General features: G+C 50.0%; 1 protein-coding gene across 3 annotated transcripts in view; it reads right to left on the bottom strand.

The window, feature by feature from the left end:
• MLPH (melanophilin) overlaps positions 1-19,195 on the bottom strand; it is a 34,112-nt gene that overhangs the window by 6,043 nt on the left and 8,874 nt on the right. For 2 of the 3 annotated variants that reach the window (XM_026088543.1, XM_026088547.1), the window contains 8 exons: positions 18,533-18,627; positions 17,217-17,345; positions 15,316-15,514; positions 14,628-14,791; positions 9,608-9,691; positions 6,872-7,066; positions 2,715-2,909; positions 21-176 (listed from right to left, as the gene is read on the bottom strand). In XM_026088543.1, coding sequence (XP_025944328.1) covers positions 21-176; positions 2,715-2,909; positions 6,872-7,066; positions 9,608-9,691; positions 14,628-14,791; positions 15,316-15,514; positions 17,217-17,345; positions 18,533-18,627 — 1,217 coding nt within the window. The remainder of the gene's footprint in view (positions 1-20; positions 177-2,714; positions 2,910-6,871; positions 7,067-9,607; positions 9,692-14,627; positions 14,792-15,315; positions 15,515-17,216; positions 17,346-18,532; positions 18,628-19,195) is intronic. The other variant, XM_026088553.1, reaches the window with a different exon arrangement.

Raw genomic sequence — 19,195 nt, 5'->3', positions numbered from 1 at the left:
TCCCAGAGTTAAGTCCTCACCTCACTCTCTGCCTGCTGCACCTGAGCAGCTGCCGAGGCCACTCTGTCCTCCAGCTCTGACAGCTCCGAGTCAGTGGTGCCGCCGTGCTGAGCCCCTTCCTCAAGCTCTTCCAGGGTCTTGTCAAGCTGGTATGTCTTTCCAGCAGTCAGGTACACCTGAAATAGAAGAAGAACCATGGCACAATTAGCTTCCCTGGCTGCCTCCTCTCCTTGTGTGACCGCAGCCCCAGATACAACTCCCACCGCTGAGAAGATCGCCACTATTTACGACTGCCTTCTTACCTTGCAGCACAGACAGTATCATTCAGTTCTAGCTGGGCTTTTCATCTCATTTCCTCCCTTCCCTGGGCTTTTCAAGAGCAATTACCAACTGGGTGAAGTGGTAAAAGGCTCAATGTGAATACACGAAGGAGTGTAACTCCGTGACCTACTCAAGTAGAGTCAGCATCTTTATGTTATGTCCTCGGGGGGAGGTGGGTACCCRGAAACAAGTGCAGGCTGCCATGTCCCACGGTGGCAGGCTGGAAAGAGGACATTTTCAGAACCAAGGCAGACCAWCTTTCCAAATCTGCTCCTTTTTAAGGGTGTCTGTGTTGCTGGGTTGCCTGAGCGTAGGGTCAGGATTTGGGAGTTTGGCTTGGGGCAGTTAACCAACCCGGCCCTTGCAAAATGCAGCTTTGCACAAGAACTGCTCTGGATACGATACACAGAAGTGATCCTGGCTGGGTGCCCCAGAGAACATACGAGCACATGGAGCCCAGCACAGCCATGAGATGAACTAGGGATGCACGATAGCTACTGGAAGCAACATGTTTACCTTGCTGCCTAGATAAGAAAGGTGAAAGGAGTGCGACAACCCACCCTAACAAACCCACTGGTTTTACTGTCACTTGATTCCTCCTTGGCTACCACAAGGATGCGAGTCCAAGCAAGGCAGTTTATGAGACACGAGTATGTCCGCATGCAATAACATAGGACGGTCACAGCAGTTCCTGATGGTTGCTGCCACTTTTTTGCTGAATGATCACAAAATCTTGGTACTGCTAACTTAATTCCTGCTTCTCCAGCCCGTTCCACTTTTCCTGGGCTGGTTACTGTGTGCAGTTGGCTGGCACGAGCCCTCTCTGCACACTGAGGTTCTGACCACCCTCCCAAAGTGCAGCAACACCCCCCATAGCCACCAGGTCCCGGTGCAAACCACAAGGCAGCGTGCCTGTAGCTGCCTGCAAACGTTACCAGACACTGCTTGCTAAGCCGTTCCATCTGTGAGTCACAGGGACACAAACGGTTGTCAGGCCATTAAATGGCAGAGCTGTGACACTTCCCGAGCGCTCCCTGATCCAGGTGGCATCCCTCRGAGCGTGGCGAGCGAGGAGTGACTCAGCCAAGGTCCCAGAGGGAAGCGGCAGGATGAGCACACGACTCCTAGGGCCATAATCTACCCACCTCACCTCACTCCTGCCAAACAGCTGACGGAAGCAGCCAGGAAGCCCGAAGTTCGTATCCTTTCCAGCTGGAGCCCCACTCCTCAGAGACAGGGAGCCTCAGATGGACTCATGCAGATGCCCACTTTTCCCGGGATGCTGTGTTTGATCAGAAACCAACCTGYGCAATTTCTGAAAGCATTCTGCTCCTTGCAGCTGTCCGCTTTTATGAATAAGCTACCTCTGATGAAAGATGAGCCACAGAGCACGCTATAAAAACCTATTTGCCATCACAGGAGGTTTCCGAAAGCAAAGCTCGGCCCCCCCCAGATGGAGATGCGACTCTTTGCACTTGCGATGCCATTTATCAAGTCACAAAGAAACAGCTCAAAGCTGGAGCGATCCATTTCCTACCGGGAGTCAATTTGTAATTGCAAAAGCCCACAGGTATATAGCAGCCAACAAACCTGACAGCGCTCCACACTGTCACACAAAGCTAAAGCTCAGGGGACGGGAGAGCACGTGACGCCTCATTCCCCRCGCTCAGACCCCCAGCTCCCGCTGGGCAGCACGCGCCGCTGCTTCGGCTTTGCCAAAGTACTGCAAAGGGATGCTAYGGCAGTGGGGGCCTGTGCACGAACCGAGGGGCAACCGGCGTCCCAGACACCAGAAGCTACGAGACAGAGTCATCTGCGCTTGCTCTGTTTGCCTGCCTTCCCCCTCAAAAGACGGTCCTGGCCTCCATCAGACATGGCCCTGGGCTAAAGGGCCTTCGCACTTCATCCATTACGACCAATTCCTACTGTCTGAGGCATTTAAGAAACCATGAATGAGTCAACCCCTCGCTTACTCCTTTTTCAGTGAATAAAATTTTTTCCTTTCCCTAAACTCTACCCTGAACCTTACAGCTTTACAACTTACTGCGCAACTGCTTYGAACTCCCCTGCCCCAGAGGAGCAGAAACGCAGTTGAAAACACCGTATTTTCTAACACTTGGCAACCCTCTCAAACCCCTCCTGCCTGGGGAACGCAGGCCAGGAACACCAGCCTTTYGCCCTCCTTCCACACCTTTCTCCATAGCAGCTCCTGCCCTTTTTTATGGGTAATCATAGGATCTTTACCTGCACATGGAGAACACCCACCCACCTCTTTAATCCCTTTGGGGTGCCTAGCTTACTAAAACTGAAATACCCCCTACAAGAGGTTTTGGCAGTCCTCTATTCCCCCCTTAATTCCCTCCCTGCTCACAGTAAACGCTTGGGAACCTTACGTTTTCTTCAAGTTCACGGTATGCTTCGGCCACCTCTTTGCCGTCTTTCAGGCTGGGAAGCTGCCCTCCGGGGAGGGCACAGCTACCATTGCACGGGCTCTCTCCATGCAAGGACTCACAGACCGCTCTCTCCGTGGCGTTTACGGCCCTCAGTACTTTGGCCGTGATGTCGCTCAAAGCCTGAGCCGATGACCTCTGCGAATGCCCGGCACAGCCRAAGCGGAGGGTGGGGAGGAAGAAGGAAGAGGGGGAAAAAGAAAGGACATTATTTTAACATGTGCTCATGGGCGTACAAAAACAGCGCAAATGGGGTGAGAGGAGCATCAGGCCTTCAGGAGCTGGAGAAAGATGGAGAAGCGGTAATTAAGGGGCTTACATTGTTCCTGAAGGGCTCTCAACCAGAGATGGAAGCGCAGCTAAAACAGGGCTTTGATCTCAGCTCATGCTTCCTTGAAGATGGCTGTGACAAAAGAAATCACCTCAAAACGCAAGCGGAGAGCTGCCATTAGCCAGCCGCCAGCACATAACCGCGGTCCGGGACAGAGCCCGGYGAAAGGCCCCTTTGTTTCCTCCCAGGATCCGGTGCCGGGCCTGCTCTCGATGGGGCAGAGAGGCTTTAAAAAGAAGTTCTCACAGGACACCTCTCCTCCCTGGAACCAGTGCCGCTGGAGCTGTCTGACRGCAGCAGCACACGGTCACCTCAAGGCCACTCGCGGTTACAGCCCTGAAGGACTGCAGGGTGCAGGCCTGCACTGTGGTCTCTCTGGTGGCACAGATGGTTTAAGAGATCCCTGGCTTTCACCCCTCGTGTTGCTGTCCCCTCTCTTGATTGCACTGATACGAATAACTATTTTTCTCAGTACCCGGCTGCTCTGTGCCATGAGGAGTGAAATAATTTCCATTTGGCTCTGAACAGCAGACACTGATCACTTCACCGAGGTGGTCTCCAGCCCAGCTGCAACCCCGGGTAACCTGCTGGGCAAGGACTGCCTTCAGCCGCAAGCTTGCATGCTACCTCGCTCACCACGGGGCTCCCTGCTCCTCTGGGGTCAGTAGCAATTCCCACCACTTCCTTAACTCCTTTGCTGCCTGCTCTCCTTCCTTYGCAACGCTCCACTGCCTTGGAAATACCACAACAAACGCTCTTAGGGCCACGAGGCACCACCTGCGACAGAGAAGATGTGCTGATGTGCAAGGCGGCAGGGCCTGCCTGCTGAGCTGGAGAAGACATGAACAACCCCACGGCCATGAGAGACAGGGAAGGGGCACCTTGTGGGGCTGCTGCCAGGTGGAAAACGCAGGGGCACTGAAGTGTCCTAGCAGGTCTCTGTTGCAGAGGGACCTTCCCTGCAGTGCCTGAGCACGCTGGGGTGGGCACTGGCCTGGGATGCCACCAGTGATAGGARAGAGGAATCCACAGAGAAGGCACATGCCTGGACTCTAGCTCTACTCCCCGTCYATAAAGCAGAGGTAACGTTTCCTTTTCCCCTTTTTTTGCTGGAGGCAKACCACAGACTTTCCAGGAGGGGTGTTCTCTCCCCACACTGCTCAGCGGAGCGCATCCCCATGCTGGCTGTGGTTGCAACATTTCTCCGGGACTTCCTCAGCAGAAATACGTTGCACCTGTCAGTCAGCACACGCTCGGTCAATACTGTGTCCCCAGGGCCTCACATTTGCTGGCCACGCAGCAGCCCAGTCACGGGCTGGTTGGGATAGGCAGGAACACAAAAGCCTCCAAWCCCCCAATGAGGCAGGGCAATAAAAACCAGAGGAGCCGTGTCTGGAAAGGGAGGACACACAGCCTGTTGCCTGTGGGCAAGATGAGAAAGCAGTATGAGGGAGAAGAAGAGCACCCTGCCCCATTGCTTCCTGCTTTACTCATCTGAGGAGCCCAGTGCCTACCAGGAGAGAAACCCATCCTCTTGCCCTCTTTCCTCCCAAGCTGCCTCCCAGGATGGCCAGCTCTCCTCCTGCACCGGAAAAGCATTTAAGATCTAATTGCAGCATACTGCTTTACACTTCAGTGGGTCGGAGCATGGATATAAATAAACTCAAGTCTGTGGCAAAAGAAAAAATTAGTATTGTATTTCCACACTGCTAGAACTTGGGACTAATATCCCCCTCCTCCCACCCCAAGGAGCCCTGACAGCAATATCGCTTGTAAGTGCTGCCTGCGTTAGCCCTTTTGCTTGATAAGGCATTAAGCACATTTAAAAATAGACTGAAGAAACTCATCATCCTTCTCTCTACTGATAATTCCCTAGATACCAAGGAGATTGGGGTGATATATGCACTGGGGACAAAGACAAACAGTTGTGTTTACAACTGCACGTATTTCCAGGCAAGCTGTTTTGCAAAGAACCAGCTAACTCAGTCCAGATGATATTTTTATTATTTTATTGTGCTTCCGTGGTACAGCTGAGTTTTGTATTTTCCATTAGGAAGGCCTACTTTTATCGCAGTGTTCCCCAGTTAGAAGATTTCTTCCTGACTGGACAGGACGCTCACATAAAAACAAACCCAGAATCATGCAAAAATCCAAGCCTCGATCTGGACAGGACAAAGAAGTGGTGCTGATCTTAACGAAGGCTTGTGCCCACCACCACGAATTCACAGTCAGACCTGGCAACTGGAGATCAAGCTTGTTTCGCATGGTTACGGGGTTTTCTAACAAGGGATGTCTTTAAAAATATTTCTAACAAACATCAGAAAAGCGTGAGGGAAGTTGTAAAAAAAAAATTCAGCCCAACACAGCCTTTAAGCCAGACAGGTTCACCTACATGTCACTGCAGTCATTTCTRTGCTGCATGAAGGTATTTGACACTTAGAGTCAAAGTGCTACTGTGATGCATAAAGCTGAATTTTGTTCTACTTCTCGGATTCGGTTTTGCACGGGCCACTAGGAGGTAGCTGTACCTAACAGTACAGTCTCTGCTTGCTTGGGGGGTCCGTCACATATCTCCTGCRTTACCTGCCTGCCTCACCCCTCTGGGAAGCAAGAGTGGTGCCTTCCGGGCTTCAGAGCYGGTTTTTGGTCTAAAAAAAAGCAGAATTTAGGATAGATCGCAAGCATCTAGGCCTCRTTTTATGAGAACCAAGGAGCTTATGTTGCTACCCCACTAACTTCTCCCTGACCCTCAGCRCAGGTCAGAATCTGAGCCTTCGTCTGCTGCAGATAAGCAGCTCGCACGGGAATTAAGTTGCCTTGGCTTGGTGAGTTACCACTTACCGGCTGTGCTGTAAGTAACTGCAAACGGTTACTGAGCGTTTAGACTAAGAAGATGCACATCATTCTGCTAACTGCGGTAGCTTGTCCAGCTGCAGCGATCTGATCTAAAAGCAGCTTTCGGAAAAAGGGCCTTTCAGCCAGGAAGCAGCACGCTACCGATGCGGTGRGAACAGCAGTACCCAGGAAGCTGAGGGGAGCGATCCTGGGAACAGCCGCTTGCTCTGTTCCCGAGCTTTTAACTAGAGCGCTGCTGAGAGACGCGCGTCTCCTGATACGGACTCATTAAACGCACGCCACACGCGTGCACGCAGCCGCTCCTGCCACGCTCTCCAAGCCATCTGCCCAACAGCAGCCAAGTTTTGCCTTGCAGGACTGAGGAACAAAAGCATATTAAACAGAGGGCCTCAGGGCAAAACGAAAGCGTCTGCAATCTCAGATGAAAGGAGCTTTTTACAGGAGGACAGGGGCAGCACAGCCCACGCTCACTTCTTTTATAGAGCTCAGCAACAACGGATGTGTCAAAGCAAACACATGCACGCTCCATCCACGACCACGGCACAAGGGAAGACATGAACAAATAAGCCATTAGAGACCCACAGGAATGTTGACCTCTCCATTTTGTGCTAATGGACCATCTTAATCTGCACAACTGGAGAGACACAAAATCTCCCTTCCCTTAATGTACATCTGAATCACCAGGGCCGTCATCAGTCACTTGTCACTGATGCTGCCACCCAGCCCTACTGACTGGCACGCAAGGTCCTGTTTCAGCAAGCGGCTGAACCAAACAGGCCACAGACCTAGGAGCCATTGAGATGGAGGTGTCGGACAGACTAACAGACCTACTATCATGGCGTAGCTGTAAGATGCTTACAGCAGAAGGAACCACAAATGGTGCCCAGAACAGTATGGGTAGGACACAGATTACCTTCTGAGCCTCGCTGGCCACGTCATCACTGGAGGAACTCATCTCTGGTTTCTTCACTCCCGTCTTCTTTTCCTCACACTCCTCTTCTTCAGAAGAGACTCCTTTGTCACTGATGTTGCTGGCTAACTCCTCCAGCTTCCTTTTCAACTCCTCCTCCTCAGCATCAGGATCAAGTTGGGACTCTGGGGCTGGAGACTGAGGGAACAGCAGGAGGGAGTTTTGTAAGTGTAGCAGTCTCCAAAGGTTGACTGTAGGGCATGCCTGGATCCACACACACACTCACCAAGACAGGCTAACTGTCCAACACGAAAGGAGGACCAGAAGCTACCCAGTATCAACGACAACATCCCACACCCACATCCCACAGTCCTGTCCACACACCTTCTACATGTAGGACAGGCAYTGGGGAGCAAAATGGCAAATTAAGGCTATCTTTCTCATAATAAACACCAGCTGGGGCACACAAGAAGCACTTCACACCCTCACCTGCCTACTGCAGCCCCTCATCTGCAGCAGAGAAGCTCAAGGTGTGTTATAGCAGATGGATTTTGCAAAGGGGACTTCAAACCACCTCTGCATTCATTTTCACAAGGAGCAGAAAGACCTCCTAGGGGAGCAGTGCAGCCCAGAGAGCTGTACTCCGGCTCCACACTGAGGAATATTCAAAATTCTTGATGTAAAGCACCTCTACACACATAGGACTCACTTGTTTTCCCCTGTGGAAAATCAGCTTTCTCCACCCAYCCTTAAAAAAATAAAAACCACCAACAAACTAACACTGGGCTGGCTAAGGGATTTGGGGCCAGATATCACAGCATTTTCATTTTGAATTGCCACCCGGCTGGCAGCCCCAAAGGCAGAGATCACAGCAGCCCAAAGATGTAGTCCACTTGGCTGAGAGAAGCAGACACACAAAATACTATTCCCCAAGGTAGCTTAGCTGCACTAGATCAGAGCCTTGTAGGTACTTTGCTTGGCAATGAGAAAACACACAGGAAATTTTCCTGTAGGAAAGAAGCCATATTTCCTCTTGGCAGTGTTATTACATACAGTTTATTTTACCTAAGGAAGAAATCCTATCAAAATCTCAGCAGTTGGAAGGGATCTCCAGAAGTTACTGAACCCACTGGCCCTTGCCTTAAGATGGGAATGCAATTATCTGTGTCATACCTGATGGCTTCTGTCTAAGATGTCCTTAACAACCTTCAGCAACAGCATTTCCAGCAGGCAACATTCCCTCCAGGCAGCCCATTCCAGGGCTCTGTCATCTTTTCTGCTAGAAAGCTTTTCCTAATAGTTAACCTGAATCCATTCTGGAGCAGTTTAGACCATGTTATCTCTCCTCCGATCTGCTGCAGACACGAGAACAGAGCACTGCTTCTCTCTGAAGTAGCTTTCTACCTACATGAGCACTTATGTCCACCTCATCCCTATCTTTTGGGGGGCTAAATTGCTTGCATTTTAAAAATCTCTTCTCATATATAACTTCTTCTAGACCTCTGACCATTCTGGTTGTTCTTTTATGGAGCCCAACTGATCAAAACTGTACTTTGGAGGTTTTGCTGATGCCAAGAGGAACACCCTAGACAACTGCAGCTCTCCCAGCCTGGTGACATCTACAAAGGTAACATGCTTGTCTTCTACTCCACCATCTTGATTACGAGGGAAACTACAAACATGGCTGTCCCCATTATGAATTTTGAAAAAGAAGAAGAAATTGCACTGTTTTACCTGTGCGTAGGGGACTTTTATGTAATTATTACTGTCCATTCTACTAAGCGATCAGCAGCCAGAGCAGTTCATTGTAATGGGTTCACATTAAGGAAAAGAAAAGAACATAGTCTAAAATTAGAAGCCCAGAATCAATGTTAAGCRACCTATATATTCGCAGATTCTACACTGCTGCCCACCTTTAATTAAATTTAGCTGTCTTCTTGCAAGCTTAATGGCCTTGTAAGGCAAGGGCAGCCCAGAAGAGAGACAGAAATCCTCTTGACTAGGACCTCTTATTCACAATAACCAGGTCACTTCCCTATACGTACCAATTGATTCTTCCATGGTTTCAAATGAACCATCGCAGCTCTGTAAATGTACTGACACCCATCTAAAAATATCACAGAAATTAGCATTTCATAGAATATCAAACTGAAGCCCAATTCTTCTTGTGCAGAAGGGGCACTAGCTTGCATGTGGGCCCAAATGCCACGGGTTAAACTTGCTTCTGTTTCTGTCCTGCCATGCAATATTTTCTAAGGCAGGTCTGAAAACATGAGAGGAGTCTCCAAGGCTCAGACGGAGGATTAAAATCAACCAAACAGGCCTGAATTATTTTGTGCCCCTCCAGCACCATCCTGCCAGCAGAAAGGCCAGGAAAATGCCAGGAAGATAGAAATACTGTGGCGACCCTCAGCGGAAAGAGCTAAACCCTTTTGGGAATTGGGCTAAATATCTGTTTTGCTGCCTTTTTAAAAAACCTGCTTTGGGACTGCACCTCACCACACTGTATCCAGGGTGGACGGGGGCTCCAATTCACTGCCGGGGGGCCGTGCCCCCCGAACAGGGTGTTGTCGGGCCATACCGCAGGGTGCATGCTATGTACTAGTTTTCACCCTCACTGCCTGTGCAGTCTATCCGGCTTTCTCCCTGCAATGCTGGCTGTCTGATAGCAAGGAGAGGGGATAAGCACAGTCCGCGCTTTCTCCCTGGGAAGAGAGAGCCCCAGCTTTGCCCTGTTACCTCGTCAGAGTGCACCAGGATTTTTTCCTCCAAGCGGCTCAGCATGCGTTCGATTGCGGACATGCGTTCGTTGAGCTCGTGAATCTAGAGGAAAGGAGAGAGAAAAGGAGTAGAGAACAGACCAGCCACCGCTGCCAGGACAGTGGGAATAAAGCCCAGGGCGCGTGCAACTGGCAGAAGAAAGAAAACAGCAAGACACCACCACCATGGACTGAGCACAACCCCCATGAGAAGTCACAGCAGGCAAGGCGGACAGCAGATCGGTTTACCCACAAAACAGAGGGCAATGCAGAGACCCAGTATGCACAACCAGCTTAAATTAATTCCAGAGTCAGAAGCAGCACAAGAAAAAAATCTCCTTTGGAGATCTGGAAATCTCCTTTGCAAAATGGTGCCTTGCTAACAGGACTATTGGTCTGAATGCAGCTCCAGCCCTGAGATCACACTCCTCTGCATGATGCAGACATGTCAAAGTAAGCCTTAGATGTACAAGTTGTGTTGACTGTCAGTGGGTGAAGGCCTGTTAAAAAAAAAAATGACGTGGCTTAAAAAAACCAGTCCTGTTTCTTGGGAAGCCCTTGAAACCCAGAAGAGCTCCAAGAGGTGCATGGCCTCTCCTCAAATCTGGAAAACTCAAAGTGATGCCGAATCCTTGGCGCTCTGCTGTTCCCACCAAAGCGTCAATGGCTTTGAAGCAGTGAACGTAAATTCACACCACCAGCCCTGTAGTCCCTTATCCAAAGGGATCGGACTGCAACAAGGCCATCTTGCGATCATTCACACACTGCACCAAATTCAAGCCAACGGCAGTTTTCACTACCTACGAATGCATTTTTCAACCAGCTACTACCCCATCATCCCTTCCCGTGAACACAACAGCGGAAAGGAAGAGGAGAGGGTAAGAATTTTCCCACGAAAAATTACAAATAGAAGAACTAAAGCTGGAAGTTTTCCCCCAACAAATTCTGAAATTTTCTGACTTCTCAATGCATTCAAGATTCTCGCCCCTCTTCTCTCCCTCCCTCTTCCAACTGAAAAAAAAAGAGGCATGGAGGAGAAGGGAAGGAATGACAAACTCCTGAAAATCAAAGAGAAATTGCTTTCTATGCTCAAGAGCCAAGGAAAATTTCTGTGGTTAAATTGCCGAAAAATATAAAAGGAAACCTCTTTCTCTCTCTCTCTCCCTTTTTGTTTTAGAAGCTTTTTTCCAAAAGATGTCTTTTTCCTTTGGTTCAAACAAATGAAATACAAATGATGAAAAATATTGCCTGTTTCATACAGAAAAAACACTGGCTTCCACGTTACTCCTGTTGTCAGTGGATGCCTCCCATTCAAAGGGGAACGAGGAGCAAATGCAATGAGCAAACGCAATAACAAAGAGATGCGAGGGCTTCGCTTTGTTTTTATAACATTTCCATCCTCTCGCTGAGCTTTTGTGCTTGCTAGTGTTTGATTAATTAGATCCTCACAACAGCTTGGAGAGGTTGTGTCTGCTTAAGGGAAGATGAATATAAAAACCTGACACTCCAGAGAGCAGAGCACTGTAATTACCACCCCAAATTGAATGCATCTTCAGCAGCAGTAAACCTACAGGCGGGAAGTAATCCAGCACATCTGTAAGCAGTTTCTCAGCACTGTTGGGCCTGACTCGTGTCTCGCTCTGGTGACAACGAGAAGTCAGCGACGAGCGGGAGACGGCAACGAGCYGAGCCCCCGCGCTACCCTGCCTCCGTAACGCAGCGGTTCAGGGACGCCAGAGCGTAACGCCCATTTTGCAGCAGACAGGCCACGCGGTAGGATGTGAAGAGCTTTTTTCCCCTCTCTGTCCCAAGCAAGGCTTGTTTTAACGCACCGTGCCCACTGGGCAGAGCAAGGGAAGCCAGCCCCCACTGAGGTTCCCGTACCCATCGGTCAATCCCCCGCGGCCAGATCCAGACGCCGGGTGCCGCTGCACGGCTCCGAGCTGTTCCTGCAGTAATGCTGTTACTGCGACGCAAGCGGTTACAGCGCAAAGCCTCAGCCAGGCAGGCGGCGAGGGCAATCGCATTAGTGCTTCAGCTTCCCCCAGATTATTCAAACTTTGTCTGCGCAGCGTCGCGGCGAAAGCTATGCTAGGTGCTTCCTCCAAAAACCCCCGTTAGGGGCTGGGCCGCCCTGCRGTGCTCTCCCCGTGACGAAAGTTGGCAGATACTGCTTTGTATTAAAACATTTGAAGTGAAGAAACTTGAACAAAACACAGCCCATAAGCTGAACCTCAGTTACTGCAAACCACCACTGGCTTGTGGGGAACAAGCACAGGTTACCCCAGCAGAGGTGCTGCCTCCAGACTGTCAMATACCCAAGAGCAATTTGGGAGAGCCCCAAGACCTCAGTGAAGGGTTTACGTGAAGGAGAGGAGCCAGATGGCAGGAAACAGAGGAAAAAGCAGCCTGAGATGGGCAAAGCTTTGGAAATGCAGAACCGCTAAGCTCCCTTGAGGTACAGCAGAATATAAATGGCTTTTGAAGAGAAACTTAATCAGTAAATTGGTGCTATTCCCCGTGGCTTGGCTCTGTTCCTACTGCAGCCAAAGACCTGGGCTTCCAGAGACTGGGCCTCTGCTGAAATCAAATGTTTTTTATGCAGCTGCCGTGTTTCCACCTCTTTGGGCTTCGTCATAAGTCTTGTCAGGTTTGAGAGCTTTTTTTTTTTTAAATAGGCTTTTAAAAAGAAATTTGCTTTCATACCTTCAGCTCCTGGAGTCACAGGGCCAGGGGACGGTCTTTGCTTTTGTTACTGGAAAAGGTAAGTTTCTTGGGATTGAAAATCGTGCTCTCCCCAGGGTTAAAGCAAAATCAAAAGCAGCCCAGTGGGGGCAAAAGAATTATGGTGATTTTCAGTTCAAACTCATGTTCTGAGGAACCTGCATGAAAGGCATGGTGAGCTCAGGAGAACACAGCCTGCTGCTCACTGTCCTGAACCCTTCGTGGTCTGTCTCTGCCCCGCTGCAAGTCTCAGCCCCTCCATCCTGCGGACCAAAGGAAGAAAACCAACCTCTTCTGAACCACTTTCAGCTCTGTCAATATGGAAGAGCAGGCTAGCACCGAAACCTCGTCTGCTGCAGAAGAGTGATTTCACTCTGAGTTTTAAAAGATGTTCTCGCTCTCTCTCTACTTTGGGCTGGTACCTGGCCTCTCCTCGGCCAACAGCAACAGCACCGCACATGTTGCTCTGAAGTTAATGGGCCAGTGCAGAGCCTGGTTTGTTCYGCCGGGCGAGGGGAAGGCTGCGCGGGAAGGTGGTTGCTAGCTGTAAACACATCAGCAGCATAAACGGCAGGAAGGATGAAGAGCTATTTAAGCTAATGAACGATGTTGGCATGAGAACAAATGGGATTAAATTGGGAATCAGAAGATGTCTCGTAACCATTAGAGTGGCAAGGTTCCACAACAGCCTTCAGACAGGTGAGACRGAGCAAAACACGCTGGACCAAAACACGCTGAAGCACTCTCAGGTGAGAGCTTGCCCAGCTGATGAAGGAAGTCATCTGAAGYGYTGGTAGGAATTTGGCCCCATTTCCCCACTGCAAAACACTGTGCACATTTCATGCCTAATGTACCATGGTCTCATTAAGGACACCCAATCCAAGGTTTTTCCATTTACTGCTGACTGGAAAATGAGGGGCATTCACCAATTAAAACATATGTTGAGAAAAATAAAGGCAAAAGGAAAGGTACGGTTCCCCCACATAGGCACATGAACGGTGGTGCTGAGGGACAGCTGGGGTTACGGATCCCCCCCACCGATTATCCAGAGGTGTCCACCAGCATATGCAAAATTACCAGCTGTAAGTGGACACTGGCAGCTGGCTTTTCYTGTGCATCTGTGTAGTGAAACACCAATGTGCATTTTGCTGCTTAAGAGGGCTGAGGGAGGCTTTGTGCCACACCAGGCGTTCTTAAAGGTGGCATCAAGAACTCCAGGTCCCTGCTTTACAATTAAAATACATGCTCACTGCCTTTCAGACACCCTTCTCCAGACAATTCCCCTATTATCATTCAGGAGAGGGATGTGACAAGTCAGCCTGACCCAGTCCTACCAGGGCTGGAACACTCCACGCTGCAAAAGAAGAAAAGGATCTTGAGACTGATTAAATATCCCTCTCCAAGCCTTGGTCTGATCACAGAGCACCAGGACATTCAATTGAGAAAGGTCTTTTTGGAGACACAGAAAACTACAGGCGACTCACAGGTTAACGGGGACAGGCTGGTAAATTAACAGCATTGAAGGCAGAGTTGTTATTACAACAACAGTGTGTGCAAAGTGGAACGACAGTGCTCGATTTTCCTTTTTGCTGTGAACGTCGAAGTGCCAGGGCTGSAAGAAGGGCTTGGCAGAGGAAGAACAGAGCTCCAGAGTATTTCTGCACAATACTAACAGGGCAGAGAAAAGTCTGTTCTCCCTCAGCTGGAATGAATGAACCTTAAATGCACCTTCAGAGGTCTCAGCCCTGCACCCCATTTCATGGCCACCGTGGCAGGTACCTCACAACACGGAGGGCAGAACAWGGCCTGGGCGTTCATCTTGTCAGTGCCACGTGGCCACAACATGGCACCTAGAAGAGCCAGCTCCTAGGTCGCCCCACAGCATTGCTCTGGCAATGCAAAATGGCTACACTCTCAGCCTGCCCAGTTCCTGAGCTGTGGAGGGAGAGGGAGGGATCCCTAGTCTGCGGAGACCTGGGATCCAGCCTGCTCTCTCTTGGACCCACATATGGGAAGCATGGGCACAGAATTACCCCTAGGCAGCAGGGGCAATGGTTTGGGGATGGTTAGRGCACACCAGTTTTTCTGCCTGTGCTCCCATCCCAGTCAATGCTGGCCTGAAGACTGCTSTGGTGCATCCAGTTTGCCACCCGTGCTTTTGTTTCTTTGAACCAGATGGCACCATCCTGCACCTCACAAATAACGAGCACGGTTTATGGCAACAAAGGCTTGGCCACCAACCCGGTCTTACAAGAGGTTTAACAGCTGCTTGATACCTGATTTCCAGAGCGGCTGACATTTTCCTGGGAGGAGGCTCTGTTCCGGCGTCTCACGTAATGGGATGCGTAGCTAGTGAACTTCTGGGGTCCCTTTGCATCCTCATCAGAGGTGTCCATATCCGCAGAGTACGGGGACCGAGGCTGCTCGTTCCATGGGCTGTCTTTGGGGAGAGAAGGCTTCAGTACAAAGATGCAAGAGATTCATACCTGAATTTACTTCTGGAACATTGGTCACATCCCTAGCACAAGCTCACAATGTGGCATATCTTCAAATGACTCTTTCCACCTTCTGGCAGGAGATGCTCCTGCAGAGAGACTGTGCTGACAGCAGAGGCTAAGGATGACCACACTGGCTCAGGCTGCAGCTCCATYCGCTGTGGCTGCACAGCACCAGCTCAGCAGGGCCCTACGCACTGGGTGCTGCTGAGACAGAGGTGGAAACTAGTAAAGTGATCCTTGCTCTCACAACCCAAATAGCTGGGCTCCTCACCAAAAGCTGCTTTGCCTTTTCCAGTTTTGTTGGAGCCCAGGTTTAGACTCTACCCTTTGTGCACTGTTGAGGTGCTGAAAGATGTTTACCTCATGATGCTTTTGGGTTGTTCAAAAACCAGATATTTTCATTCTGGTCCAACCACTCTCACAGCCACTCCTCCCCAAAAGGAGGTGTCTGGCTAGAGACACCTACCAGGTTTTGCATTTCTTTCCAGGCTCCTTCTCCGTGAGTTGACTGTGAGCCGAACCTCTGTGCTGAACTGCTCCGGAGGGCTCATGTGCTGTCCCTGTTCCTGCACAACGTGGTGGAAGACCGCTGCCAGATCTGCCTCTGCCATCATGGACTCCTTCTGGGAGGCATCTTCAGCAGAGTCAGGGAAATCTGAGAAGGCCTGAGAGATGAGGATTGCTGCTGAGGAGCTGTCATGAGGACGCTGCCTGCCATTCCCTTGTTGAGTTACAGATCCTAGTTTTGCCCTCCAATAAATGCATACATTGACCTTTTATAATGACAATTCTTAAAACTCCAGATTAAAAACCGCCCTTTTTTAAATCTTGCTGGTGAACCTGCAGCAACACCTATAACCACTGCCAGGGGGCAGTGTTAATTTTTATGAAAACCAGGCACAGGCTCCCTTCAGCTAGGTTGAAAAATCTTGGTCCTCAAGATCTAGTCTTTTAAACCACCATGTCCTCTCACTTATTAAAATAATAACAACATTCTGTCCCTCAAGTAACCTGSAACCCCTGAGCTGAGTTCAGATGATCTCGACAGATGCCAGCCCTCCCTCGACTCATGTTGAATTTGGCAGCATAAGGGCAGGCTTAGATAAAGAAAGAATGAACCTATTTGTTTATCCCAAACCCTTATCAGTTTATACTAAAGTATAAAAGCTTTTATTACATAATTCAGCATATCCTGGTTCTACCCAGGACGAGAGTTTAAAGTACCAAAAAGTTCCATTAAAAAAAAATAAGCTTTTTTTTTTTTTTAAGTGAAATTTCAACAGGAAAGGCAAACAACAACAGCCCAAATAGCTTGATTTGAAACATCTCAAGCTGGAAGAACTTTTGCCACATCCCGGGCAGCCCTATCTGGATTCCCTCCCAGAGATCTGGACGCCTGGGATGGCTAACCCTGGCGCCGTTACCAGGACCACAGGGTGCAGCTCATCGCAGTTGCTCGTGCTAGAGCCTCCCGCGGGTCCTGCTGAGGCTCGGGAGCCCAGGCCCCTAGCACAGTGCTCCCAACAGGAGATGCAAAGCCTGGGGAATGCAGCTGCCTCTGGGATGCTCTGCACTCCCGCTGCAGGGCTGAGGCGTTTACCCAGCAACCTATTTTATGAYAAGAGCAGGCCGTGGCATACCAAAACATAGGCCCAATCCTCTACAGTTTAACTGAGAATGCCAGGAAACCTAAATTCAACTCATMTCCTCCTTCCCAACCTTTAAAATTCATTTATTTTTTGTAGCTCCCAAGAGAGGGAGAAAAAAAAAAAGAAGTATCTAATGTTCACACAGTTCTGTGCCGCATGTTCTCTCCTCCAGCTGCTGCAGAGTCCTATCCCACAGGTACCCTCACGAGGGTCACGCCAGCTCTGTAGGAGTTTCACAAAGGTAGTGTTACCCTGCTCCTTGATGCTGCTGGCAGACTACATCCCTAGTGCCACCACACGGAGAAAAAGGCCAAAAAGCAGAGGGGATGATGGGAGAGAAGGCTGGTTCCATTCCGTTCATTGAATATTGAATGTTCAACTTGAAAGAAGTAGCTGGAAACTAAGGTACCCCATAGCCTTGGGACAACAGAAGAAAACAGTTCTCTGCTGCCATCAGCAAAGAAATCAGAAGGAAGGCCAGAGAAACTTGCTGTCCCATCCTACCACTCGTCCTCACTGCAGTTTCATGTCCTACTTCTGACCCAACCTTAGAGAAAGGACTTCTTAAAATGGAAGAAGAGACAGCAAGCAGGGCAAGAGAGAACGTCATCACCTACCCAAACCACCATGCAATCGGATAGCTGGAGGAGGTAACAGAGGCAGCAAGGAGGGAGGGAGGGAGAGACAGAAATGCAGCCCCCCACCACTCTCCCAGTACCTGGAAGCCACCTGGGCTGCTGGCTGCTGGAGAAAGCTGCACAGACTGGCGGCGAGACTGAGCAGAGTAGTCTGAGTCCAGCTCAAAATCAAAGGGATGAACAGACAGCAGGCGCTTTGTCTTGCGCATCTTAGGCAGCGTAGAAGAAAGGAAAATTCAGCATAAAACTCAGCTGATCTTGAAGCAAGGGGGAGGGAGGGCTCGGGTCTCCTGTGTGCAGGGAGCTGGGTGTAAAGGACAGCGTGTGCACACAGTGTGCTTGCTCATACTGGAGGAAAACAGGGTTCCTGATTTCCACAATCTTTGGATGAGGACCGAGGCTTTGAGCAGGCAGTGGGAAACTCTCCTGGTTTATAAGAGCACTACGGGAAAGCTGGCCAGGTTATGCCTCAGAGGAAAGTCCAGGACCTGCATTTGAGTCCTGAAGCATTTCCTTGCCTCCAGCGAGGGGATAAGTCAGGGACAGCTGTGGTCAAGCCTCCAAGACTTTATGGGATCAGATCAAAAGGAGGTATCAAGTGCGTGAAATGCAGCAAATATCCATAGCCACTGGCTAAAATGGTACGTATACAACAGCAGGTATCGAACGGTACTAGCATTTCAAACACACAGGCAGATTTCACACACACTGCAAGGATAAACACACTTCATATCAGGACTTCTTAATTTGCATTTCAATCTACGCACACAGTCCCAGAACAACCCAGGAGATAAACTGATACACTCATGAATCGGTTAAAAGCTGATCTTTAAAGACATGAAATGGACATAGTTAAGAAGTCCTCTTTCACATTTAATAATAACCCCTACCGCATGCATAGATCTTTTTACCTGGGAGCCCTTTATAAAGRGTGGGTTTTACTGTAGCTCCCAGGTTAAGGAGTGGGAAAGAGAGGCCCAGAGAAGCAAAATGCTCAAGATCATACCGCAGACACTCGCTCAGAGCTAAGGGCAAAAGCCAGGTCTTCCAAGACCCAGGCCTGTGCTTTGCTGTCTTATCAAGTATCTGTTCTTTGAGTAAAAAAGAGGTGGGTATGGGTAGGAGCTGGGACTTGCATATTTATTAAGGACTTCCTGAGTGTCAGGAACAGGTCCTTTTTTTTTTTTTTTTTTTTTTTTCCAGAGGGCAAATATCTGGAGTTTTATTGACTTGGCTGTTTCTACACAATCTGAAGTGGGGTTTATCACAGAGAACGAAAACAGAGGGAAGGCCCTGATTTTGAACAAGGCACAGAAAGCCACCACCACCCAAGGAAGGCCAGAAGCAGCTGAGGGCACAGAGGCGGGCAGAACAGGCCACAGACGGAAACGCTCACTCTGCTGTAGCACTCTACTTCGGCTCCACGAAGGGCATCATCTTCGTTGTCACTGTCATCCCCGGTCCCACCACTGGCGGGGAGCTGGTATTCACCTGGAGGAAGACAACGGCACGGCGTGCATGGGAGACTCCAGCACCCCCTTCCTGGCAGTTTTCCCCTTGGGCACACCAATGCACCTGTAGGTGAGGTTGTGCTGCTTGTCTGGGTTGAAAAGGGCTGGATTAGGAGTATCGCTCCTCCCCCGATCCCCCTCCGCACACCACAGCGTGGCCAGCAGGTCGCATAACTAAAAAGAAGGGGATGAAGCATGGAAAATGGGCAGCAGATTCCTATGCCAGCCCCACTGCTGAGGCTGGCACGCAGTGACGCCACAGCCTAAGGCCTGTAAGCTAGGGGCTTTTTGGGGTGCAGCTCCTAGGCAGCAGCACAGATATCTACGGGTAGCACTTGATCTTGCAGAAGCTTGGATGGGCTCTCATTGCTTCGCCTTCAAGCTCTGCTCCTCACAGACGGGGAAGCGACCACGGCAGGAGCCACCATGTGCCTGCACCTCGGGGACCACCCTCAGGTCTAGTGCGCCCCATGGCCAGAGGGCGTGAAAAGCAAAAGGCATTGAGAACCTGTCTTGGATTTGAAGCCATCTGCTGCAATTCTCTTTTA

The sequence above is a fragment of the Apteryx rowi genome, unplaced genomic scaffold (genome assembly GCF_003343035.1).
Source record: "Apteryx rowi isolate R43461 unplaced genomic scaffold, aptRow1 scaffold_12, whole genome shotgun sequence".
Classification (NCBI taxonomy): Eukaryota; Metazoa; Chordata; class Aves; order Apterygiformes; family Apterygidae; genus Apteryx; species Apteryx rowi.
Note: the sequence above shows the minus strand (reverse complement) of the source record. Positions and strands in the feature narration are given on the sequence as shown.